The sequence below is a fragment of the Mesoplodon bidens genome, assembly GCF_964165515.1.
Source record: "Mesoplodon bidens genome assembly, contig: HAP1_SCAFFOLD_103, whole genome shotgun sequence".
Taxonomy (NCBI): Eukaryota; Metazoa; Chordata; class Mammalia; order Artiodactyla; family Ziphiidae; genus Mesoplodon; species Mesoplodon bidens.
In genome coordinates, this window is record NW_027672700.1 from 1,307,629 (window position 1) to 1,331,343 (window position 23,715).

Below are 23,715 nucleotides of genomic sequence, written 5' to 3' on the forward strand. Positions count from 1 at the left end.
CTTTCAATTGTTAGAACATCTATCTGCAATCATAATTATGATGCACTGTGGTATGTGTTAAAATAGTAAATACATGTAACGTCCCGTAGGAGCAGCAAACTCTGGTGTTGGTGAGGGTGTGTCATGGAAGTAATCACAAAGCAGGTGACTGTTGGTTGGGGTCCTGCAACATTAGTGTGCCTTCCCTGTGTCCAGTAGTGGTCTGGAGGGGTCAGGAAGCCTGCCTTTGAATTTGAGGGAACAGAGGGTTTGAGGTCCTCTCTCTTCTATTGCTCTAGTACACTGCATAGCAGCAGTATACTGGGTTTACAGTTGACGTTTAAATCGCTGATTGATCATTAAGATTGGGATGTATCTTTGGAAATGAAAATAGGAAGAATCGTATGCTTTTTCTTTTTTTTCCTATATCTGAAAAGGTATGTAGTACTTTGCTGAGTGGTTGGGAATAAAGTTTGCAGTATTCAGTGTATTCAGTTTTAGTATCTAAATAGAATTAAACTGTTGCTGTAAAGTGGAATAGCACTTTGTTACTGACAAGTTTTAGAATGCATCTGTTCATCAATTACCTGTTTGGGAAGATTGTAGTTAATGATTTTGAGAATGTGGCTATAAACCTCCAACTGACTCAAGAAAAGCAAATAAGTCAAGATTGACAAATGTATAGGCTCTTCATCTTATTGTGTGTGTGGGTTTTTTTGGTTTCCTTTTAGTTATTTGTCAAGGTATAAAGAATTCTATCACACTTAAGACAAGTTAAGTAAACGTCACGGGGTGTATTCTGACATGGCATGGAGCAGATCCCATGGCCTAGATCTTAAAGGTGATTTTATGTTTAAACTTTCATGAAAACATATGTGATTGAAACACATTAATATATTGATACAGAGGGCAGTTAATTTTTGTCTTTTTGTGTGTGTGTGTGTGGTACTGTTGTGGCCTCTCCCGTTGCGGAGCACAGGCTCTGGACGCGCAGGCTCAGCGGCCATGGCTCACGGACCTAGCCACTCCGCGGCATGTGGGATCTTCCCGGACCGGGGCACGAACCCATGTCCCCTGCATTGGCAGGCGGACTCTCAACCACTGCGCCACCAGGGAAGCCCTAATTTTTGCCTTTTGATACATGTGAGCGCAGCTTTCATTTTGCTGAAAGAATATGACCAGTTTTCAGTTTGGGATTCTACCATTTAGGAAAGATAGTCCACTTAATTTTAGAAATAAGAGATTTAATATATAATACCTAATAATACTTTTATGTATTATTTTACTGAAAACATTTATTGTAATACTGTGAAGAAACTATGCCATTCTAGTCTTCAAGACTTAAATGAATCAAGTGTTTATTAGCTGTTGTAGTTTTTAAACTAATAAAAGTCAGTACATCAGCAATTTGTAAATACAGTTTTTAAAATAATGCCTTAACAACTTTACAGTGGTTATAATGACTGTATTTAGGCCTAAAGTTAGTTAATAATTTGACATGAAGGCTTTTTAATAGTTTGATGGTGCAGATCAGGGATAGGTAAACTCTGGCTGGTGGGCCAGATGCAGCCCGTCGCCTGGCTTTGTAAAGGAAGTTTTTCTGGAACATAGTCGCACCCATTGTTTACATGGTAGTTATGGCTCCTTTCACCCTACACCAGTGGGGCCGAGTAGTTGCAACAGAAACTGTATAGCCCACAAATCTGGAAATGTTTAAATTTAGATTTTAAAAATTGAAAACTTCTTTGAGCCTATACAGGGCAAGTGCATTGACCCCTGAGGTAGAAAACAGTCAGGAACTTGGGTGCGGAAGCCAAATGGCCTAGGTTCAAATTCCCTTTCTCCCATTTGATAGCTAGTGACCATGGGCAAATCACTTAACCTCTATGCCTCATTATGAGGTTTAAATGCACTTATTTGTATAAATAGTGCCTAGCACATACTAAGCGCTGTGTAAGTGATTGCTGTTGTTTCTGCTTGGAGCTTTAATAAGTTATTGTTAATAGAAAAATGACACTAATGATTTTCCTTTTAGAGTAACAAAGGCAGTTTGAGTCTTTTACTTTTTCTGGAATGTAAGAAGACTTTTTTCATTGACAGTCAGTGTTCCCTGTTACCAAAATTTACTTTATTAATATAAAGAATTGAATGTCTTCAAGACAGTACTTTTGCTTAAATGTCAAACCATTATTTTCCCAAGGCACATCAAACTGGCTCTGCATAGTCCAGGGCTCTAAAGCTTGTGTGCACACCCTAGGTAGCATGTGAGATACATTTTGTAAATATAGTTTTTAAAATAATGCTTGCGACTTCCCTGGCGGTCCAGCAGTTAACACTATGTGCTCCCAATGTAGGGGGCTTGGGTTCGATCCCTGCTCAAGGAACTAGATCCCACGTGCCTGCCATAACTAAGAGCCCACATGCCACAACTAAAAGATCCGGCGTGCTGCAACTAAAGACCCAGCACAGCCAAACAAACAAACAAATAAATAAATAAATCTTTATAAAAAAATAAGTAAAATAAAATAATGCCTTAGGAGTTAGGAAAAGAAAATATTAGAACATTTTTACCTTTGTATTATTTTTAAAAATCTGTGTAGTTTATCATGTACATAAATTATAGGTATGGAACTTTGTGTATATAATTTGTTAATAAATAAGATGCATATTAAAAAGTTTTCTTATGGTTTGCCCAGTCAGGTGTTTGGAGGCCATTGGAGGACAGGATGATGAAATATAGGGCCTCAGCAAAGATAGAATTTAGAACCAATTCCCTGACTTAGAAGATAAGGAAAATAATTCATAGACTGTAATTGAGTTGTCCAACTTTACATAAGTGTTCAGAAACAGGAAATGCAGTGGCTAGAATCTAATCACTGACCGAGCAGTATCTGGGTCACTGGACTCGTAAACCAGAAGTGACTGTTGAATTTCTCAGGTTGATGCTCCTGGCATATATGCTTGATCTGTGTGTGTGTGTAAATCTCTGACATAATAAAACATACTCAGGCACACCCTGTTTCCTTATTCAAGCATCTTAATTTCATCCCATTAAATCTTTGAAGTATCCGACTACCAGAAGGCATGAAGAAACCTGGGCTGAGAGTCTTCATTCCAGGAGACGTGATCTTGACTGCATGGCTGGTTTGAGGCGCATCACTCTGAACTGCAACCCGCTCATTGGTGACCTGGGTGCAAGTGCTTTGGCAGAATCTCTTAGTGAGGATTTATGGCTTAGAGGGAAATTCTAAAATTGAAAATATTGAATTTTTAATATGAAATATGCTTAGCTTTTGGCATGATACTATTGTGATAGGATTTTTTTTTTTTTTAAATTTTATTTATTTGTTTGTTTGTTTATTTATTTATTTATTGGCTGTGTTGGGTCTTCGTTTCTGTGCGAGGGCTTTCTCTAGTTGCGGCGAGCGGGGGCCACTCTTCATCGCGGTGCGCGGGCCTCTCACTGTCGTGGCCTCTCTTGTTGCGGAGCACAGGCTCCAGAAGCGCAGGCTCAGTAGTTGTGGCTCAGGGGCCTAGTTGCTCCACGGCATGTGGGATCTTCCCAGACCAGGGCTCGAACCCGTGTCCCCTGCATTGGCAGGTGGATTCTCAACCACTGCGCCACCAGGGAAGCCCCGTGATAGGATTTTTTAAAGCCTCATTTTACTGATAGCTTTTATTTTGCTTTTCAACTTTCTCTAAGAGTTGCATATATCCTTTACAGAAAATACAGAGTAACAAGAGAACCTATAATTTTAATACCCAGATATAATCACTGTTCATTTTGGCGTATATACATTCAGTCTTTTTTTCTTCTACAAATATATATGTACACTTAGGGATTCCAAAAATAGAATTGTAGTATACTTGCTATTTCACATTCCTGCTTTTTTCACTTAAAGATGTATCATGTAGTATTGCGTCGTATTGATGTCCCATAGTTTAATCAATTCTTTGCAATTCTATTTAGACAGTTTGTTTGCTTTTCCCTGTCAGAAACAATGTGAATACGTTGTATATACATCTCTGTGTCCATCGGGATTACTTCTGTAGAATAAGGTACTACAAGTGGAATGACTAAGTGTGACCTATTTTTAAGACATTTGATACACATGGCCAAATTACCACCCAGAAAGGCTATGCCAATTTGTAGTCCACCCCAACAGTAGATGTGAAGCCTGCCTCTCACAAACACTGGCCTGTAGCACTTGTAAAAAAATGTGAAACTACAAAAATGAGTACCTGTCCATTTTCTATGCAAGTGGGATTACTCCAAATTTTATAACTTTTTTCAATTAATTTAGTATGAGCATTTTAGCAAGTCAGTAAATTTGCATCTCCTACATCATTTTTTGTGATTGTTCAGTATTCCATTATATGAATATGCCACAGTGCACATAGCTTATCCATTCTTGTATATAAGCTTTGTCCAGTTTTTCAGTTACAAATAGTACTCTGATATATATCCTTACCTATATCTCTGACTATTTCTTTTGGTTAAATTCTTAGAAAGAGAGTTGTTGGATCCAAAGGGTATAGACATTATTTAAAGGCTTTTCTTACAGAATCTTGGCTTCATCTGATAGGACAATAACCACATTTTGTTTTATTTTGTATTCATCTGATTGACTGGTGAGGTTTACTGGCTGTTTGTATTAATTTGGCTATTTGGTTAATTATACCCTGTGTCCATTCTTCTGTAGTGAGAGTTTGTAAGGGTTGTATCATATCCTGTCAGATCCGTATGTCTGACTTGCTATTTCTGTCTGTCATGGGGGTGTTGAAAGACTCCAGTTATTTTAATGTGATGGTCCACACAACACTTAAACAAAAGACTCATGATAGTTTCCTTTCCTGTAATATTTTTTAATCCCTGTGCTTTAGTGATGATCCCTTTGGTTTAAATGAGTAGGTTGTTCAGCCCCAGAACTACTAGAATTCATGATCAGTTTTTCTGGTTTTTGTCTGACCTTTTACTGCGAGGGTTCTTGACCATCATACTTTCATGATAGGTTTTTAGTATATATTCTCTACTCACACATTGTTGAAAGTTTTTATTATTTGTATCCTCTTAGACTTGTCTTTTTTTCCTCTAAAACTAACAGTTATTACATTTCTTCTATTTTGTTTTCCCCTTTGAACTAGTTTCAAGTGTGATTTGGAGCTGAAGATCATGATCAAAAGAATGCAGTGCATTTCTGAGCTCCACCAGGTTTTGCTTGTGAGGTTTACATGCCCCTGCCGCCCTTGCTAATTATGAACTGAGATTCATTTTGTGATGCTTTTTGCTCATAGGTTATATACAGTTATTCTTCAGTTCTGTAATTGTAAAATACGTTGTATGATTTATTGGTACTAAAGCCAGGGTTATCACTGCACATCCAAGAAGAGGTTTTTAAATTGGATTATGCATTATGTGTGTGCATATATGTCTGTTTTTTTCCATAGCCAAAATTACAAACCTGCCATGACTTGTCTTGTGCAGGACTCTTCCACACGTGAGAAAATGAGAGTTGTCTATATGTTAAATCTGTAGAGTTAGCAAGTGACCTTTTGTCTTTCATCGAAAGCACTTGACCTGCAGCAGTGCGGCCTCACCAGTGAAGGAGCAAAGGCTTTACTAAAGGCCCTTGAAACCAACAGAACTCTGCTCGTTCTGGATATAAGAAAAAATCTGCTGGTTGGTATGTGGTCACTTTTTTTAAATTGATAAACACATAGCAAAACAAAAAGAATTTGTTCAGGTATTGACAGTTTTTTAAAACTTAATGTGTTTAACTTTCCTCATCATATCCAGTTGGCCCTTGAACAACGTGGGGTTAGGGGTGTCGACCCCTATGCAGTTGAAGATCTGGGTATAAGTTTATAGTCAGTGGTTCCACATCTGTGGATTCAACCAACCTTGGATCATGTAGGACGATAGTACCTATGTACTGAAAACTATGCGTGTGTCAGTGGACCCGCGAGGTTCAAACCCATGTTGTTCAAGCTTCAACTGTACTTTTCTAGTGTTGCACTTCCCTTATGTTTTTAGCAGCTACTGTACTAATTAAAGTGAATTATACTTGTCAATTTTTCTTATCTCTACTCTGAATAGAGGTGAACCTAGATACTAAGGCTGCTTCCACCAAGAGCATTCTTTCTTTCCTGTGCAACCTCTGAATTCTTGCCAGGAGTACTTTATTCATTTGTCAGATTCACAAGTAATTTTGTAATCATCTTCTGTGTGCCAGATACGGGTTTAGGGACTAGGGATAAAGCAGTGAACCAGACAGACAAAAGTCTTGCCCTCATGGAGCTTACATTCTAGTGAAGGAGATCAGATAGAAATGAGTAAACAGATAAGTCATATAATTTTAGAGAGTAGGAAGTGCAAAAGTATCTTAATGTAAGGAGAGTGAGGGAGAGCAGGTAGGACTCCATTGGATAGGTTTGTTAGGGGACAGCTTCACTGGAGAAGTGGCATTTGAACGGAGACCTGAATGAAGAGAGGAGCAAGCCATGGAAGATGTGGAGTAAGCACATTCCAGGACAAGGAGGCAATGAGTATGTAGGCATGTAGGTGGGTGGAGTATTTAAGGAAAAGCAAGGAGGCCAATCTGGGCAGAGTACCGGGTGAAGAAGAGTGTGGTATGACATGAGGTCAAGGAGCTAGCCAGGGGTCTGCTCTTGTAAAGTCTTGAAGGCCAGAGTAAAGATGTGGATTATTCTAAATGAGTAGAGGGGTTTGAACTGGAAAAAGGCATGATCCAAATCGTATCTGAATAAGGTGACCTGGTATAGAGAAGGGACCTGGGAGGATAAATAAGAGGAACAGGGGGCTTCCCTGGTGGCGCAGCGTTTGAGAATCCACCTGCCGATGCAGGGGACGCGGGTTCGTGCCCCGGTCCAGGAAGATCCCACATGCCGCGGAGCGACTGGGCCCGTGAGCCATGGCCGCTGAGCCTGCGTGTCCGGAGCCTGTGCTCCGCAACGGGAGAGGCCACAACAGTGAGAGGCCCGTGTACCGCAAAAAAAAAAAAGAAGAGGAACAGGGAGACCAGTTAGGAGACTATCACAGTGCTCCAAATAAGAGATGTTTATGGCCTAGGTTAGGTTGGAAGTTTGCAGCAAGTGAAAAGTGGTTGAATTCAGGTTGTGTTTTGAGGGTGTAGCTCTCAAGACCTGCAGATAGATGTGAGGTATGAAGGAAATAGTAACAAGGAGACAAGTCGTTGATGATTATGTGTGCAACTGGGTAGTATCCCTTAGAAGAAGGGGGCTGATGGGAGGAGCAGCTTTTGAGGGAATATCAGGACTTGGTTTGTTATCTTGGATGCCCTGGTTTGATATCTTAGATGCTCTTTAGGTATCTAAGTGTCTGGACGGTGCTCAGACTGTACTTTGTATCCAAAGGTATCCAAAGCCACTTTAGATGCAAAATGTTTCAAGTTGACCTTTGCTGCTGCCAAAATAGTAGCCACTGTGGGCAGTCTGCAAGATGGCATCTTAGGTTTCTGAGGAAGAAATTAGAATACACAAAGGGGGAAATAAGTGTATAATTATATAATGTAGATTTCATATTTAAATGTCTGGGAAAAGCAATAATTAGTTGGCTTTTGGTTTTAAATGGAAATAGCCACTCATTGGAAAATAATTAGTCTAATTTCAATTCATTTTACTTTAGATCATTCTGTGATGAAAACAGTTACCAAACAAGTTCTCCAGATAGAAGGAGTGCCAAGTCAGAGGTATATAGCATGTTTCAGTTCTCTTGGAAGAATTTCTCTTTAATGGCTTGGTTTTCTTTCTTTCTTAAAAGAAAATTATCAAGGTACTTTCTGCCATCTTAAAACTAAGATTTGAGTCAAATCAAATGGCTTTTCTGTTTTTGAAAATGTTGTGTGATGCTTTAATTTAGGTTCCCAGATATGCAGATTGAAAACCTTTTAACTTTTTATTTTCTGTAACATATTATCGTTAGTCACAAATAGTCTTTTTTTTTTTTGGTGATAAGAATGAATAGCAGGAGCAGCATTTGTGAAACCAAATCTAATATGAAACTGACTCTTTCTTGTGAGTAAATTTGAATATTGAAACAGCAAAACAATAAGGTTTAATAAAAAGCAAAATAAATTTTTTATGTTTATGATCTGCCAATTTCCCAGAAAGGGTTTTGTGGTGACTTTAGTTATATACCAGATACATTAAAATCACCAGTGGACAACACATCTTTTATTCAGGTGCCCTCTGAAAGTTTTAAAAATTTGTTGACTTCATATCAATGAACGGTCCACTTTAAAATGGTTAAAATTATAAATTTTCTGTTTTGTGTCGTTTACCACAATTTTTAAAAAATGTGTTGTTTGAAGATTTTGGGGTTTTATAAAGGTATTAGCATAAAAATGAAAAATTTAAAAGACCACCTCTAATCCCATTATCCTATCAAGCAATATTTACATTTTAATTTTCTCTTCCTGCTGTCTATAAACATAATTCCACATAGCTTCAATATAATTTGCCATTCTTATCTTTTCATACTAAATTTAAATTCTGTGATTCATAGTTATACTTTTTACCATTGCATTCACAAGGTTTCATTGAGTAGGTCAATTTTTTAAATTGGTGAAAAATTGGAAATAACCTCAAATAAACTATTGTAAACATCTTCATAAATACAGCTTTTTTTTTCCTACTTCAAGTTGTATGTTTTTGATTCTCTATTAATCAACTTGCTTGGACAATAGTGTATTAAATAAGTTGTTAAGAGTGTTTATGAAGTCAAAAAAAAGCTTATGATCGTCTGCCAATTGTTATTTCAAGAGTGATATTTTATTTTATTTTTTTAAGGTGAAAATTACTTGCTTTTATTTATTGTTAAAACAACTTTATGAAATGATTTGCAATGCAAAATGTGGAAAACTGCTTTGAATAACTGGGAAAATAGCTACAGCATGGGAAAACGTATGTAAACAAACTTCACTGCCACCAAACTAGAATCTACTAATTTATCTCAGATGGCATCACAGAGTAGCAATGGCAGCTTCTGGTAAACGGAGAAACAGCAGCAAAGTCCTGCAGTGAAGCTGTGATTAATTACCAAACTGAACTGTTCACTCCACTAATCCTACAACTTCCCTACATTTATCTGTCTATACATTCCTACTTACTACAGGACAAACACCCACCGAAGTGGTTCCAAAAAACAAATGAGATAGAAATTCACAATTATAAAACAAATCCAATAGAAGGCAGTGGAGGAAACTGGGAACTACTGCAAAGTTTTACTATCTAGTCCAGGTGATGAAAACAAAGTTTTTCTTTCAAGGCTGACCACTGTCAGGAATGAAATTAAGTATCAAAACTCTCCTCACTTCTCTAGGAGTGATTCTAGCTCTTCTTGCAAAGAGCTGAGCTGCTCCTTTTCTCGGTCTTCCTTTTGTTTCAGTTCATCCAGCACAGCCTGAAATCTGTTCTTGAGAGCCAGGTTCTCCACTTTCATGATGAGATCCTCCTGTCGCTTTGCCCTGTCCTGGGTCTCTTGGAGCTTGCCTTTCATGTTATCAATCTGTTTCTGAATTCCCATAACCAGCTGATTAGTTCCCTCGTTTTCTTGGTGGTGTTCATCTGACTCATTTAGCTTGTGCTGTAGCTGCCTTTCCAGATCTTCCTCAGTGTCAATGATGTTTATATCTTCTTCATCTTGATGCTGTGTCTCATCTTCATCTTCACTGCTGCTGCTGAGGTCATTGAATATCTCCCGAAGCTCATCATGTTCTAATGAGTCATGGCCCTGCCTGTGGCCAGACATTCCTGGGGAAGAGATATCAAGGCCTTGACTTTCTGCTTCTTTTGTTTCATCTTCAGCAATTATTTCCCAACGGGTACTGACAGCTTCAGCATCTGTGCTCAGCAACCGCTTTACTTCTTTTTCCACATCTGGAGACTCAATATATTTCTTCTTTGCTGTCTTACGGAACCTTCTCTTTCTGACATTTTTTAGAGGCAGAGTAATTCCATGGTTCCATATAAACTTTTTCTCTTTGTCCTTATCCTTTTTCTTGCTTGCTTTGGGATCAGCAGTGGCAACTGGTTCCTCAACAGGAGGATAGAGATCACCATCAGCTGTACAGACAAGCATCTGAGAGATATCAGCTGTCTTGTAAAAGGTTTTTTTATCAATGGTTTTCAAACTTTCCATAACACATGGCAGATCTACCAATTTTGACGCCAATGGGACCTGGTCCACTCTGACAATTCCATGACGCCCATCAGGGTGTAACTCAATTGTCAGTCTGTCCTTCAGGTTGACATGACCAGACTGTATCGCCCGCCTCACAGTAGAGGCATACTCCGGAGGTAGGCGTAAGATAAACTGGCTCTCTACTTCGTGAGGAGCATCATCTTTGCTCTTACTCATCTTTACTTCTTTGTGACTCAGTTTTTCTCTAATAACCACTGGTTGCACTAAAAAATTTCAGCTATTTCAACAGAAAGACCAGTTCTTTATAAATTGACGTCTTTAATTACAAAGAGTTCTAGGTAGAAGAGCAACTAAGCGTCTATTCGGAATTAAGTTCCAAGTCTTTCTAAATATGCTGTGACAATACCAGTCGTTAATGACGCATTGCCTTACTCAGGTCCATTTAAATCTGTTAGCTGCAATGCCAAGTTCCAACCTCTAGATAGAGGTTGTCCTGCCGCTGCAGGACAACGCAGGGAAAGCAAATGGCGGCTCCTACGGAATGATTTTCGGCACAGAAAGTAAGGCTCAGCAGATACTCCCAATCCACAAACTCTCCCGGAACAAAGATACGCAAAAAGCGGGGCGTAGTGAGCTCTCTTCGCCTCGGGTACTTACAATCCAGTGACGGTTATAAGTCCAGTTTCTCCGGACAGGCGCGAGCGGGAAACGAAGCCACTCAGAGAAAGGCGGCCGGGAGCCGAGAGTCTCCTTCCGAATTCCTTTGTTCTTCCCGGCACTTGGCAAAGCGATCCGCTGATTATCGGTGAAACGGCTGAGGACGGGCAACGCGAAATCTCGCCAAGAACCGCAGCTCCGAACGCCAGATTCTGCAACTCCGCAGCTCAGGCGGCCTCCGTCCGTTACAGCAGACCTAGCCGAGAAAAAACAGCTGCGTCACCACGCGAGACCGGCAGCTGCTGTGAGTCGCAACACGCCTCGGGCGGAAGTGCGAGCTGCCCCAGCGCGCGCAGGCACAACGTGCGATTAAGCTATCCGGCGTCTTGTCGTCTCGCGAGAACTTAGCCTTAAAGGGATGAAGACTTTCGCCAAGAGCTGTTGGTTTAAAAGTATTTAGAGGAAACGGTTCTAAGAAGGACATGGATTCTCCCGCGCGCCTCCGCTACCCCCTCCGCTAAAGAGAGTGATATTTTAATAATCAAATAGTACATTCAAAGAAGTTAAGATTTGTGATATCACACTAATTAGATATTATTATTAAAAATTTATATCCTATGTAAAGCATTCTTAAAATAGCTACATTGACTTTTGCTATGATATTAGAAATGGAAGGATATATAAATAAAACATGTATATGTACAACATATTTGGAATTCTGTAAAATTAGTACAGAATAATAGGGCATCATGGAATGAGAACAGTTAAACATTTTTTTTTAGTTAGCATGATTAAACAAAGTGGAAATGTAACTGCAGTATACAAGCTCATTGAGCTCTTTTAAGAGTAATTTTATTTCTTGGGCTTTTTTTTTGTATTTGCCTCAGTTATTTGGAGACATAGAGGTAAGCCAAATCAGTATCTGGGTATATACCTAGATCCAGGGGAGTATAGGGGTGAAATAATGGTGTGAATTGTGTCACATTTATATTGTACTTATGTATGCCTAATAAAAGATGGGAACTTTTATTAGAAATTTTTTAATCTCCTAACAAGAAAAGTGTAATTTAAAAAAATTTTAATACATATATAAATATATATATATATATATATTTGTGTGTGTGTGTGCGTGTGTGGTACGCGGGCCTCTCACTTTTGTGGCCTCTCCCGTTGCGGAGCACAGGCTCAGCGGCCATGGCTCACGGGCCCACTCGCTCCGCAGCATGTGGGATCTTCCCGGACCGGGGCACGAACCCGTGTCCCCTGCATCGGCAGGTGGACTCTCAACCACTGCGCCACCAGGGAAGCCCTCCTATATATTTTTAAGAGGCATGTAAATCACAGAGGATCGTGTGGTGATTATCAATAAGCTACACTCTATGAAATATTTGTCCTATATTACCGAATACACTCCATTTTACCCTGCATCCTAATGCTGCTAAAATATAGTAGAAAGCAGCAGCATAGCACAGGGAGATCAGCTTGGTGCTTTGCGATGACCTAGAGGGGTGGGATAGGGAGGGTGGGAGGGAGGCTCAAGAGGGTGGGATATGGGGACATGTGTATGCATATGGCTGATTCGCTTTGTTGTGTAACAGAAACTAACACAGAATTGTGAAGCAATTATACTCCAATCAAGATCTATTAAAATAAATAAATAAAATAACATAAAATATAGTAGCTTTGAAGGATAAATATAACCATTTTAACCTATGATGTTTGTTTTCAGTAAATTCAAATTAAATATTTAAATGTGAATTTTAATATATGGCTTGTTCTAAGTAAAATATTAACACGTAGGTCTAGTTTTTGCAACCAAATGTTTCCTATAAAGATACTTGCCTCTTTACTACTGAAATATAGGGTAAGTCTCCACATTTCACTCTTTCATCCAGTGGGTTTCATTTGTTTTTTTGTGTGTTTTCTATATGAAATCAAAGGAGCAGTGAAGGTTGACAGGCTTATAGGAGGGTAAAATTGACTCACCTACCCCCCAGCAACTTGCAGCCTTATAACTTGTATTGTTTTTCCATAGAAAAATTCATCTTAAATTTAACTTTTGGTCTACTTCTGAAGATTCTGTTTGGCAGAAGTCATGGGTGTATCTGTGTTTCTGTGTCCTTGAGATTCAGAAATGCCAAAGGTGTTCTAAGATTCAGGAAACTTGAGTGTTTCTGCATGATACATAAAATGTATCATACTTTGGGATTTTTTTTAAACTTTTATTTTTGCATTTCTGCACATCTCAATACTTTTGTTTTAGTTAAAATAACTTGTTACTGTAGAGAACTTATGTTTTTTAAAAATGCTGGCTTATGGAAAACCTTTGTACAAAACCGATCCTCTTTTTAATGGGCTTGGCATCGTTGTCAAGTGCCTTTTTGATTCCTTTCGACGTGTGCACGTGTGACATTTGCTCTGTAGACCTTTGGTGCATCTTGATTCCTTCTTTTCATGCTTTGTCAAACGTAGTCTTGGCCGCAAAGAAGCCTGTAAGTAATGGAAGGAAACACTCTGCTGGTCAAGAATGTTACCCTCCTGAAGCGCTACCACCTGGAGTGTCTGGTTTCCGGCCATTGTGTCCTGCAGAAAGTGCAAAAAGCAACAGGTAACCTGTTTGCATTCCCTGTCTTTTTCAGTCATTTAGAGTTCTTTATTTTGGAACTTGTATTATGTGGGTGGTCTCTGGTGCTTTGTGTAGAGGAAAAAAGGTAACTCACACATGGCTTCTGCCTAATGAGCCCTCTAAGGAAGAAAAATTAAAAGTAATTGGGAGTTTCAAGTTGTTTCTCAAGTGTCACAACAGAGGTAACTCCGTGGGAGTCTTGAGGAGACTAAAATGATCACCAATTGTGCATGTGAGAGAAGTTTGATTAAAGGCAGGTGTAGTTGAGCGAAGCCCTACAGCACAGAAGTAGGAATTTGGATACGTACGAATGGGAAAAAAGACATTTTAGGCATGGGAAATAGTTTAATGCAGAATGGATGAAAAATGTGCATTAGACCTATTCTAAATCAACTGGCTTATTAACTCAGTAAATCAGATTTAGTGAGTCAAACTAGCATTACCTGATTTCTTATCCAGGGGATAGCTGTTCATAGTAATTTTTGTCACAGAACAGTAAATAAAATGGTTGAATTATAGCTTTAGGCTTGCTAAGTGAAATAGATGGCTCTAGATGATCTTCAGGTGACTTACTTGGTAGTAATCAGGAAATTGGGGATTAACAATTGCTTAAGAAAACAAAGAGAATTGATTTTAAATAGTACTTGAAGTAGTTACTGTGTAAAATATCACATACACTGCATTTTACCCTGCATCCTAATGCTGCTAAAATATAGTAGAAAGCAGCAGCATAGCACAGGGAGATCAGCTTGGTGCTTTGCGATGACCTAGAGGGGTGGGATAGGGAGGGTGGGAGGGAGGCTCAAGAGGGTGGGATATGGGGACATGTTTATGCATATGGCTGATTCGCTTTGTTGTGTAACAGAAGCTAACAGAATTGTGAAGCAATTATACTCCAATCAAGATCTATTAAAATAAATAAATAAAATAACAAAATACAGTAGCTTTGAAGGATAAATATAACCATTTTAACCTATGATGTTTGTTTTCAGTAAATTCAAATTAAATATTTAAATGTGAATTTTAATATATGGCTTGTTCTAAGTAAAATATTAACACGTAGGTCTAGTTTCTGCAACCAAATGTTTCCTATAAAGATACTTGCCTCTTTACTACTGAAATATAGGGTAAGTCTCCACATTTCACTCTTTCATCCGGTGGGTTTCATTTGTTTTTTTGTGCGTTTTCTATATGAAATCAAAGGAGCAGTGAAGGTTGACAGGCTTATAGGAGGGTAAAATTGACTCACCTACCCCCCAGCAACTTGCAGCCTTATAAATTGTATTGTTTTTACATAGAAAAATTCATCTTAAATTTAACTTTTGGTCTACTTCTGAAGATTCTGTTTGGCAGAAGTCATGGGTATATCTGTGTTTCTGTGTCCTTGAGATTCAGAAATGCCAAAGGTGTTCTAAGATTCAGGAAACTTGAGTGTTTCTGCATGATACATAAAATGTATCATACTTTGGGATCTTTTTTTAAACTTTATTTTTGCATTTCTGCACATCTCAATACTTTTGTTTTAGTTAAAATAACTTGTTACTGTAGAGAACTTATATTTTTTTAAAATGCTGGCTTATGGAAAACCTTTGTACAAAACCGATCCTCTTTTTAATGGGCTTGGCATCATTGTCAAGTGCCTTTTTGATTCCTTTCGACGTGTGCACATGTGACAGTTGCTGTGTAGACCTTTGGTGCATCTTGATTCCTTGTTTTCATGCTTTGTCAAACGTAGTCTTTTGGCCGCAAAGAAGCCTGTAAGTAAAGGAAGGAAACACCCTGCTGGTAAAGAATGTTACCCTCCTGAAGCGCTACCACCTGGAGTGTCTGGTTTCCGGCCATTGTGTCCTGCAGAAAGTGCAAAAAGCAACAGGTAACCTGTTTGCATTCCCTGTCTTTTTCAGTCATTTAGAGTTCTTTATTTTGGAACTTGTATTATGTGGGTGGTCTCTGGTGCTTTGTGTAGAGGAAAAAAGGTAACTCACACATGGCTTCTGCCTAATGAGCGCTCTAAGGAAGAAAAATTAAAAGTAATTGGGAGTTTCAAGTTGTTTCTCAAGTGTCACAACAGAGGTAACTCCGTGGGAGTCTTGAGGAGACTAAAATGATCACCAATTGTGCATGTGAGGAAAGTTTGATTAAAGGCAGGTGTAGTTGAGCGAAGCCCTACAGCACAGAAGTAAGAATTTGGATACGTACGAATGGGAAAAAAGACATTTTAGGCATGGGAAATAGTTTAATGCAGAATGGATGAAAAATATGCATTAGACCTCTTCTAAATCAACTGGCTTATTAACTCAGTAAATCAGATTTAGTGAGTCAAACTAGCATTACCTGATTTCTTATCCAGGGGATAGCTGTTCATAGTAATTTTTGTCACAGAACAGTAAATAAAATGGTTGAATTATAGCTTTAGGCTTGCTAAGTGAAATAGATGGCTCTAGATGATCTTCAGGTGACTTACTTGGTAGTAATCAGGAAATTGGGGATTAACAATTGCTTAAGAAAACAAAGAGAATTGATTTGAAATAGTACTTGAAGTAGTTCCTGTGTAAAATATCTGTTCAGTTGCTCATGTTAAATGGATGTTTCTAATCCCCACTGGACAACCGACTACTTTTTTGCAAATGGTAATGTGAATTGCTGTTGCATAAACTAGTGTTGAATCTCCAGTGTTTGCACTTGAGTTTCACAGCTCTGTGGTTTCCTGTCTTCTTCCTGAGACACTTAATCGCAGGTCCATCCTCCTCACACAGGGGGGTAAATTAGAGAACGATTAATATCACCATTTAAAGAAGAGAGACTGAAATCTCAACCATCCTGAACATAGGAGCTGAAGGGGCCTCTCAGCAGTTCAGAGAGTGATTACCAAGCCAGTAGGCTGAATTCTGTTGTGTTTTCTCCGTAGCAGAGCCCTCCAGGTCCTTGTTTTGAGCTTATTTACTTTTATACACAATTCTGTATGGATACTGTTCATACTACTAAATAGTTGTATTAACTGGGTTTAACTGGTGATGTATTTACATGAAGATCTAACTTCGTTTTGTTGCTATCTTTTTAGGGGCTTTCCATTCATCAAAGCTCGTGATGTATGTAATCAGTTGGTGGTGTGTAGCTATCATATTTATGATATATAGGGCTTGAATTGGGAAAGGTGGATGGTCATTCTTCTTGCTTTTTAAACTGACAGAGCCTTACAAGAAGCATTTCCCTCTCTGAAATAAATCCATGTAAAACATGTTTGGTCGCTCTCCCAATGCAACTGTGTAGTTGTGTGGATTTGGCGCACAACTGGCAGCCTTATGGTTATGTCTGTAAACAAGGAAGCCTGTTTTCCAGTCCGCAAATCAGCTGTTACCCAGTGAAACGAACTTGACTGCCATTTCTGACCCCTCACGTGGAGCTGTCATACTCAAGAATGTTCACGTTTTCAAGAAACGTTGTTTGCGGGCTATATGTACAAATTCCTGATCTGAAAGCCAATATAAAGCAACATCTCCCAAACCTCTGCTCTCTCACCAAGGCCACACACATTCCCTCGCTTATGGCCTCGTGGCAAGCTAATACTGTCAGTATCAGATTCTCCTTCCCAGTGGTCTTGGGAGACTGCATAGTTGCTCTGTGAATGGCACCACTGCTGAGGTTGAGAGAAGAGCATCTTGGGTGTCAGTCCTGGCCTTGCATTCCCAGAGAGAGGGGTATGCACCTCGTTCTCCTGTTAGGGTTTTCCTATGCTGCAGGGTTTGCTGCTTGTTGTCAAAATGATGTCCTAGTGACTTGTCTTCTGCGTGGTTATATAATCCCAGCACAGTTCTTTATGATCTGTAGACTTTTATGGGGTTGTGGCCAGGTCAGTTTTTAAATGTTTGGAAATGTCCTATTGAACAACATTGCAGTGGCAGTGAAGCTTGCTGGGAGAATTGTTGCCGTAGTTTTGGCTTAAGGGTGGTGAGAAGATGAAATTTTTGATGGGTCAGTTTTAGTTGTGTATGTGTATGTGATTTATTTTTTTAAATTCTAATGTCTATTATTCACAGCTTAGATATGTTGACTTCCTGATTATTCATCAGTCCCTTTACTGATGTATTTTCCTCTGAAAAACTACATTTTCTTCCAGACTGTTTTTGTCTGATGGTGAAGAATAAATTTTTCATTTGCAGTATAAAGTTGATCTGAGAAAAAATGTTTACCTTGGATCTTCACTTGGCTTCTGTGAAAGAAACGTAATAAAATAATATGGGCAATTCCCATTACTAATCCTAACCACGTACAACAGAGGTCTGTACAGTAACATAGCAAAAATAAGTTACTGTACTTTTACTTAGTCATTGCCTGTTTTACACTAAAGAGCAGTGAGAGACATTTATAAAGAATGATAGCTCAGATCACTTTTGTTAAATGTCCTCTAATATTTGGATATTTGGTATCTGGCTTGTGTTGTCTTTTATACAATCTTGTCTTCTTTCTTTGCACGTTAGTGTAAGAACTCTATGGTTTCCTATCTTCTTCCTGTGACACTCAGGTCCATCAGAATTTCCTGTGACTGTGACAGTAGAGAGTCCTTCCTCCTCAGAAATCGAAGAGGTCGATGATTCCTCAGAACGTGTTCAGGAGGAGCCAGAGAAAATCCGTTTGAAACAAGAAGCATTGCAGGTACAAAGTTATCACTTTAAAGCTATAGTGAAGATTATTTTTCAAACGGAAGGCTGATTGCAACACAGCACAGCTTGTGTGAGGGTTCTGTTTTCTCCTCCCACCTGCATTGTATATCCCCTTGAATGGTTCCTTAAGCTTAGACCAAGGTGAATGGCGGACATTTGAACTCTAAGAAACTAAAATCAAAACATGTCGTTAGTAATATATTTTCCTTTCCTTAGAACCTTAGTATATTAGATTTAGGGAGAAGCTTAGTGATCATAAGATAAGGAAATTGAGTTCTGAATGAATACAGTCAGCTGATTCAGTGCTCTTGTTTTACAGATGAGAAAATGGACAGTTCTAGTTGAACTCTCTTTTTATAAGAGGAAAATATGGCCTCATTTTAAATAAAAGTAAAGTTGAAAAACGTTTTGATGTTGATATTCTCCTTTCCTAAAATCAAAAATATCAAGAAGCTACATTCTATTACCAAATAAACCTGACCTCTAATGTCATTCCATACTTTTGTTTGTATGGGCAGAAAAGAAAAATTGATTTTTATAAGAAATTTTTGCAGCTCAAAATTAATATATTTATTTTATTTCAACTTTAATGCAGTGCTGAACATTTCTAGTAAATAAAGGAACACCATTTGTGGGGGACCTTGTCTTTGTGCTACAAAGTCCATGTTTAATTTTTAAAAATTATTTAATATGACTTTCTCTTCATATGAAACATGACACTTGACAGGTTTCAGAACTGATTATCCCATTATTGTAGGACTATGGGAATTACTCTTTGATTTTCAAAAGAGAAAGTTAGATTTTTATTTTTTAATTAAAATTAATGATAATATAGAGAACTTTTAAGAAAAGAACTTAGAAAATTATGAAATGTTAGAGTAGGAGAAATCTATAGTTCAAGTGGAGTTACTCCCTTTCGTTTTATAAATGAGCACCTACAATTTGTAGAACGTAAGTGGTTTATTAGTAAATGGCAGAGTATGACATGACCCTAGAGCATCTAACCCGCATTCCTTGTTATTTTAGATGTGGTGTATTCATTTCCTTCACAAATAGACCACGAGATTGTATTTGTAAAAGCAGTAAAAGACACTGGGGAAGTCCAAGAAGTTTAAACACTGGGACCACAGAATAGCAGATTCAGAATACACTGAGAACCCTTTTAGCTCTTCTCTGTTTTGACAAGACACTACAATGATGGTATCAAAGTGTTTAAGTATATATGCCCACAACAAACAAGAGATTTCAACATAGTTTTGAAAGACAGAAGACAGGTGGAAGAGTGTGAAACTGAAGCAGTAAAACAGAGGAAAAGCATCACCTAGAATATGCACAGGGACCACGTGCAACTGAGGAGGATTCTGACCCCACCTGAAAAAGTAGCCCCATGCTCAGGTGCGCATGTAGGAGAGAGGGTGGAGTTAGTTAAAAGTGTGACCAATAGGGGAGCTCATTGAAGGGATGTGTTTGGAGGAGTGGACTCCCAGCCCCGCCCTCACCCTCCTGAAATGAGATGATTTCATTTTGAAAACAGTGAAACTGGTGAGAACTGGGGCAGCTACTGTGAGTTTTTACACCCTCGAAAATTGTGTTTGGGGGAGATCCTGTTACAGTTACTCCCCGCTTCTTCCTGCATAAGAAGCCAATCAATCGTTGACTTCAGGGAGCTTTCTGCGCTCATTCTTAAATAGAAAATAACTGTCATTTGCCTGTTAGTTGAGTAAAGCTTACAATATGAGAGAGGGGGAAAGAGTGCAAACATATCCTAGTAGGACCAGGGACAATTTAGGGAACAGAATAATTTAAGAAAAAACCCTAATTAGTATCCTGAGAGAGGTTTAAAAAGAGCTAGCAACTATAAAATAAGACTAGGGTATTAATGAAAAGGAGAATGGTCAGAAAGCAAGAGGGGTCTCCTGGAAATGCAAATATGGTTGCTGAAATAAATTCAGTAGGAATTTAAAAAATTTCTCAGTATATAAAAAAGAAAGACACAATGGAAAATGTGATAGAAATATGTTAGAGAGGCTGCATCTGGGAGATCCCACATGTTACTATTAGAAAGTCCAGACCCAGAAAAACAATGGAGGGAAACTGTCAAAGGGCAACAAAATTCCCCACAGCTGAAAGTAGACATCAGGCCTCAGATTGAAAATAGTTATGCAAGATGAGCAAGAATAGACTCATACCTAGGCACCCTTCACTGTGAAACTTTCAAATACCGAAAAACTAAATTAAAATAGAATAAAATACTGAGAGGATACATCCATTCCAGAGAGAAAAATACTGGTCACCTAAAAAAAAAGGTTAAAATCTGACTTTATCATACTTGTCATGAGCACCATGGATCCTGGAAGGCACTAGAAAGATACCTCCAAAGTTTTTCAGGCACATAATTTTCACCCTAGGGGTTTGTATCCAGCCGAACTATCAGTCATACGTGGAGGCTGAAGAAGATATTTTGTACAGAAAGAAATTTGAAAAATTGACCTCCTGTGCTACACCTTAAGCTATTTATAGACATAATCCAGCAAAATGAGGCAATAAACCAAGAAGGAAGGTAATAGGGGATTCAGTGCAGATTGCAGCTAGTCTAGAGTGGAGAGGCTTCTATTGATTGTGTGATTGAGAGCTTAGAAACACCTTGAGGCATATTGTACTTACTAGGTGTTAGGCACTGTTGGAAGGGAGGAGGGAGAGGAAGAGGAGAAGGAACTTGAACTCCAGAGGAGAAAAGGCTATACGGACATAAAGCTGAAGCACACTGAACTATGGTTGATTTTTAACCTACTATTGGTGAGGAAGGGAAGAATCCACTTTAACTTGACACTATAGATGTCCCCCTTTTCAGTGACACACAGGGGTAATAACCACCTATCTAATTGGTTGTCCAAACCAGAACTTGTCCAAACTCCTTACACTTCAACAGTGTAAGGAGGCACTCTAATGCTGTAACATCAGGACAACAGGTATAAACTGGAACAGCCCAAGGTGGCTTGGGGTATGTGGTCACCCTGCAAAAGGGCAGTGACACTGGCACAGTATGGAACGAGGTATAGTCTATACACAGAGACACAGTACATCTGCAGTGGGCAATATTAATTTCATTGTAATAATGGCAATACTGTCTTGGTTTGCAGCTTTTATTGTCAACTTGCATGTAATCACAAATAACTAAAGTAAACTATACTTAGTATGTATGAGTATTAACTTGGTATGTACTGAAATGTATTGTGTACTAGTATGTACTTAGTATATATTAGGCTCTAAGTGTTTTTGCATATATTAACTCATTTAATTCTCTGAATAGCCTTATGAGGTTGGTGCTAATATCATTCCCACTTTTGAGAGCAGGAAGCTAAGTCAGGGAAGGAACTTGCCCAGGCTGTACCTAATTTAAGGTTGGATCGAGGCTTTGAGTTTAGGCTCTCTGCCTGTTCTCTTAAACCTTACTCCGTACTGACTCTCAAGTAACAGAAGACTTAACTGCACATAGAACAGAATATAAATTTCAACTTTGACAACGTAACAGCTAGGTTTGGAAGGTAGACAGGAGGTAGAAAAAAGGGAAGATGGTATGAATGTCCTCATTTTACAAAGCGTGACGTTGAGAGAGTTTCTAGTTGATCAACAATGTAGGTTTTTAAGTATATCACTACAAGTCAAAGAGATCATGAGCAGTGGAATACCTCATGACATAACTTTACTGAGCAGTGTGGACATAAGTTAGAAAGTGAACAGATAATGCCTCCAATTTAGTGAGAAAATAGTCATGGAAGAGTATTACTTGGAAATGGAGAAGAATTCAAAATAACAATAGTTGGACCTCCCTGATGGCGCAGTGGTTAAGAAACTGCCTCCCAAGGCAAGGGACACGGGTTCGAGCCCTGGTCCGGGAAGATCCCACATGCCACGGAGCAGCGAAGCCCATGCACCACAACTACGGAGCCTGTGCTCTAGAGCCCGTGAGCCACAACTACTGAGCCCATGTGCCACAACTACTGAAGCCTGCGCGCCTAGATCCTGTGCTTCATAACAAGAGAAGCCACCGCAATGAAGAGTAGCCCCCGCTCGCCGCAACTAGAGAAAACCTGCACGCAGCAACGAAGACCCAATACAGCCAAAAGTAAATAATAATAATAAAATAATAAAAAATAACAATATTTGACGTAAACCTCGTAAAAAAGGAAATCCATACAGCCAGTAAACACAGAAAAGTGTACGACTTCATGAAGTAATAAGTGAAAAGTGAGTCAAAACCAAGGAAACTACATGTCAATCAGATTGACAAATACATAAATAAAAAGTCTGGTAGTATCAGGTATTGTAGACCTGAAGTACTATGGGAATCTTCTACCCTGTTTATACTGGAGTATAAATCGACACAACTACTTTGGAAAGCATTTAGCCCTCTCCGTCAACTGAAGGTATATAAAGGAGGCACTCTAATGCTGTAACATTAGACAACAGGACAACAGGTATAAACTGGAACACCCCAAGGCGCCTTGGGGTATGTGGTCACCCTGCACAAGGGCAGTGACACTGGCACAGTATGGAACGAGGTGTAGTCAGCAGCCCTCACCCCTGCCCTATGTAAATGCACCAGAATAATGGGTACAGCAGGATTCCTGTCCATGACTTGCATTAGCACAAACTGAAAACAAACCAAATGTCCATTAAGAGTCAAAAATTAAATAAATGATGTGTATTTGTACAGTGGGAAAACTATCCAGCAATAAAATTGAATGAACTAGAGCTACAGGCAGCAATGTGGATGAATTTTTTAAACCAATGTTGAGAGAAAGAAATAAGATAGAAAAGACTTCATATACTATGATCCTGTACATAAAGTTAGATGTTGACACAACTAAACTCTTTTGTTAGGGATGCATGCAGGTTAAAGGAAATGACTGTCAAGAAGTGAGGTTGGTGTTTAACCGGGAAGAGGGAAGGAGCTTGTGATGAGAAAAGGATATGGGGGGTTTTTGCGATGCTGACAAGTATCAATACTTTCAGCTTCGAGTAGTGCTTATGTAAGTATTCTCTTTTTCTTTGTCACATTGACAGTTTTGTTCTGTGCACTTCTCAGTACACATATCGTATTTTACAATTAAAAACTGCATAAAGAATCGGTCGCTTCTTGAGTGCTGGATGTGGGAGTGGGATGAGACCGTTTCATTTGAAGCCCTTCACTACTGTTTGCATTCGCATGTTCATTCATTCAGCATTAATTGCACATATTCTATGTACCAAGCACTCTTCTAATTTTATATGTGTTTTAACTCATGTAATTCTCACAAGAGCTCTGTAATATGGGAGCTTATCTCCATTTTATAGATGAGGAAGTTGAGGCCTAGAGTTATACAACTTGTCCAAGGTTATGTAGCTAATGGGTAGTGCCAGGCCCATTTGCCTCAGAGAATCTGAATATTTACAATATAATCTAAAAGAGAAATTTAATGACTAATTATAAGCAAAAAAATTGCACATTAAAGATGACAAGTTTTCATCTATCCAGTTAGAGAAAAACACACAGTCTGTCTTTCACACACGTACATCTTATATGTATGTGTGTGGCAGGGATTCTCCTTATTAAGCAATTATTTATT

The 23,715-nt window shown here is 38.8% G+C and overlaps 1 protein-coding gene and 1 pseudogene across 2 annotated transcripts in view; one reads left to right on the forward strand and one right to left on the reverse strand.

Annotated features, from left to right (window-relative positions):
* The window catches only part of LOC308609817 (centrosomal protein of 78 kDa-like), a 405,903-nt pseudogene that overhangs the window by 373,021 nt on the left and 9,167 nt on the right, over positions 1–23,715 (forward strand). Inside the window, exons 5-13 of the transcript in view lie at positions 711–820; positions 3,045–3,219; positions 5,550–5,663; positions 7,646–7,709; positions 10,644–10,722; positions 10,827–11,182; positions 13,183–13,427; positions 16,507–16,556; positions 17,968–18,098. The product of the transcript in view is annotated as a centrosomal protein of 78 kDa-like (transcript). The remainder of the gene's footprint in view (positions 1–710; positions 821–3,044; positions 3,220–5,549; positions 5,664–7,645; positions 7,710–10,643; positions 10,723–10,826; positions 11,183–13,182; positions 13,428–16,506; positions 16,557–17,967; positions 18,099–23,715) is intronic.
* On the reverse strand, positions 8,789–10,549 carry LOC308609792 (transcription initiation factor TFIID subunit 7-like). Its single transcript, XM_081259094.1, has one exon. The coding sequence runs from the start codon at positions 10,376–10,378 to the stop codon at positions 9,329–9,331; it is 1,050 nt and encodes a 349-aa protein (XP_081115220.1). The 5' UTR covers positions 10,379–10,549; the 3' UTR covers positions 8,789–9,328.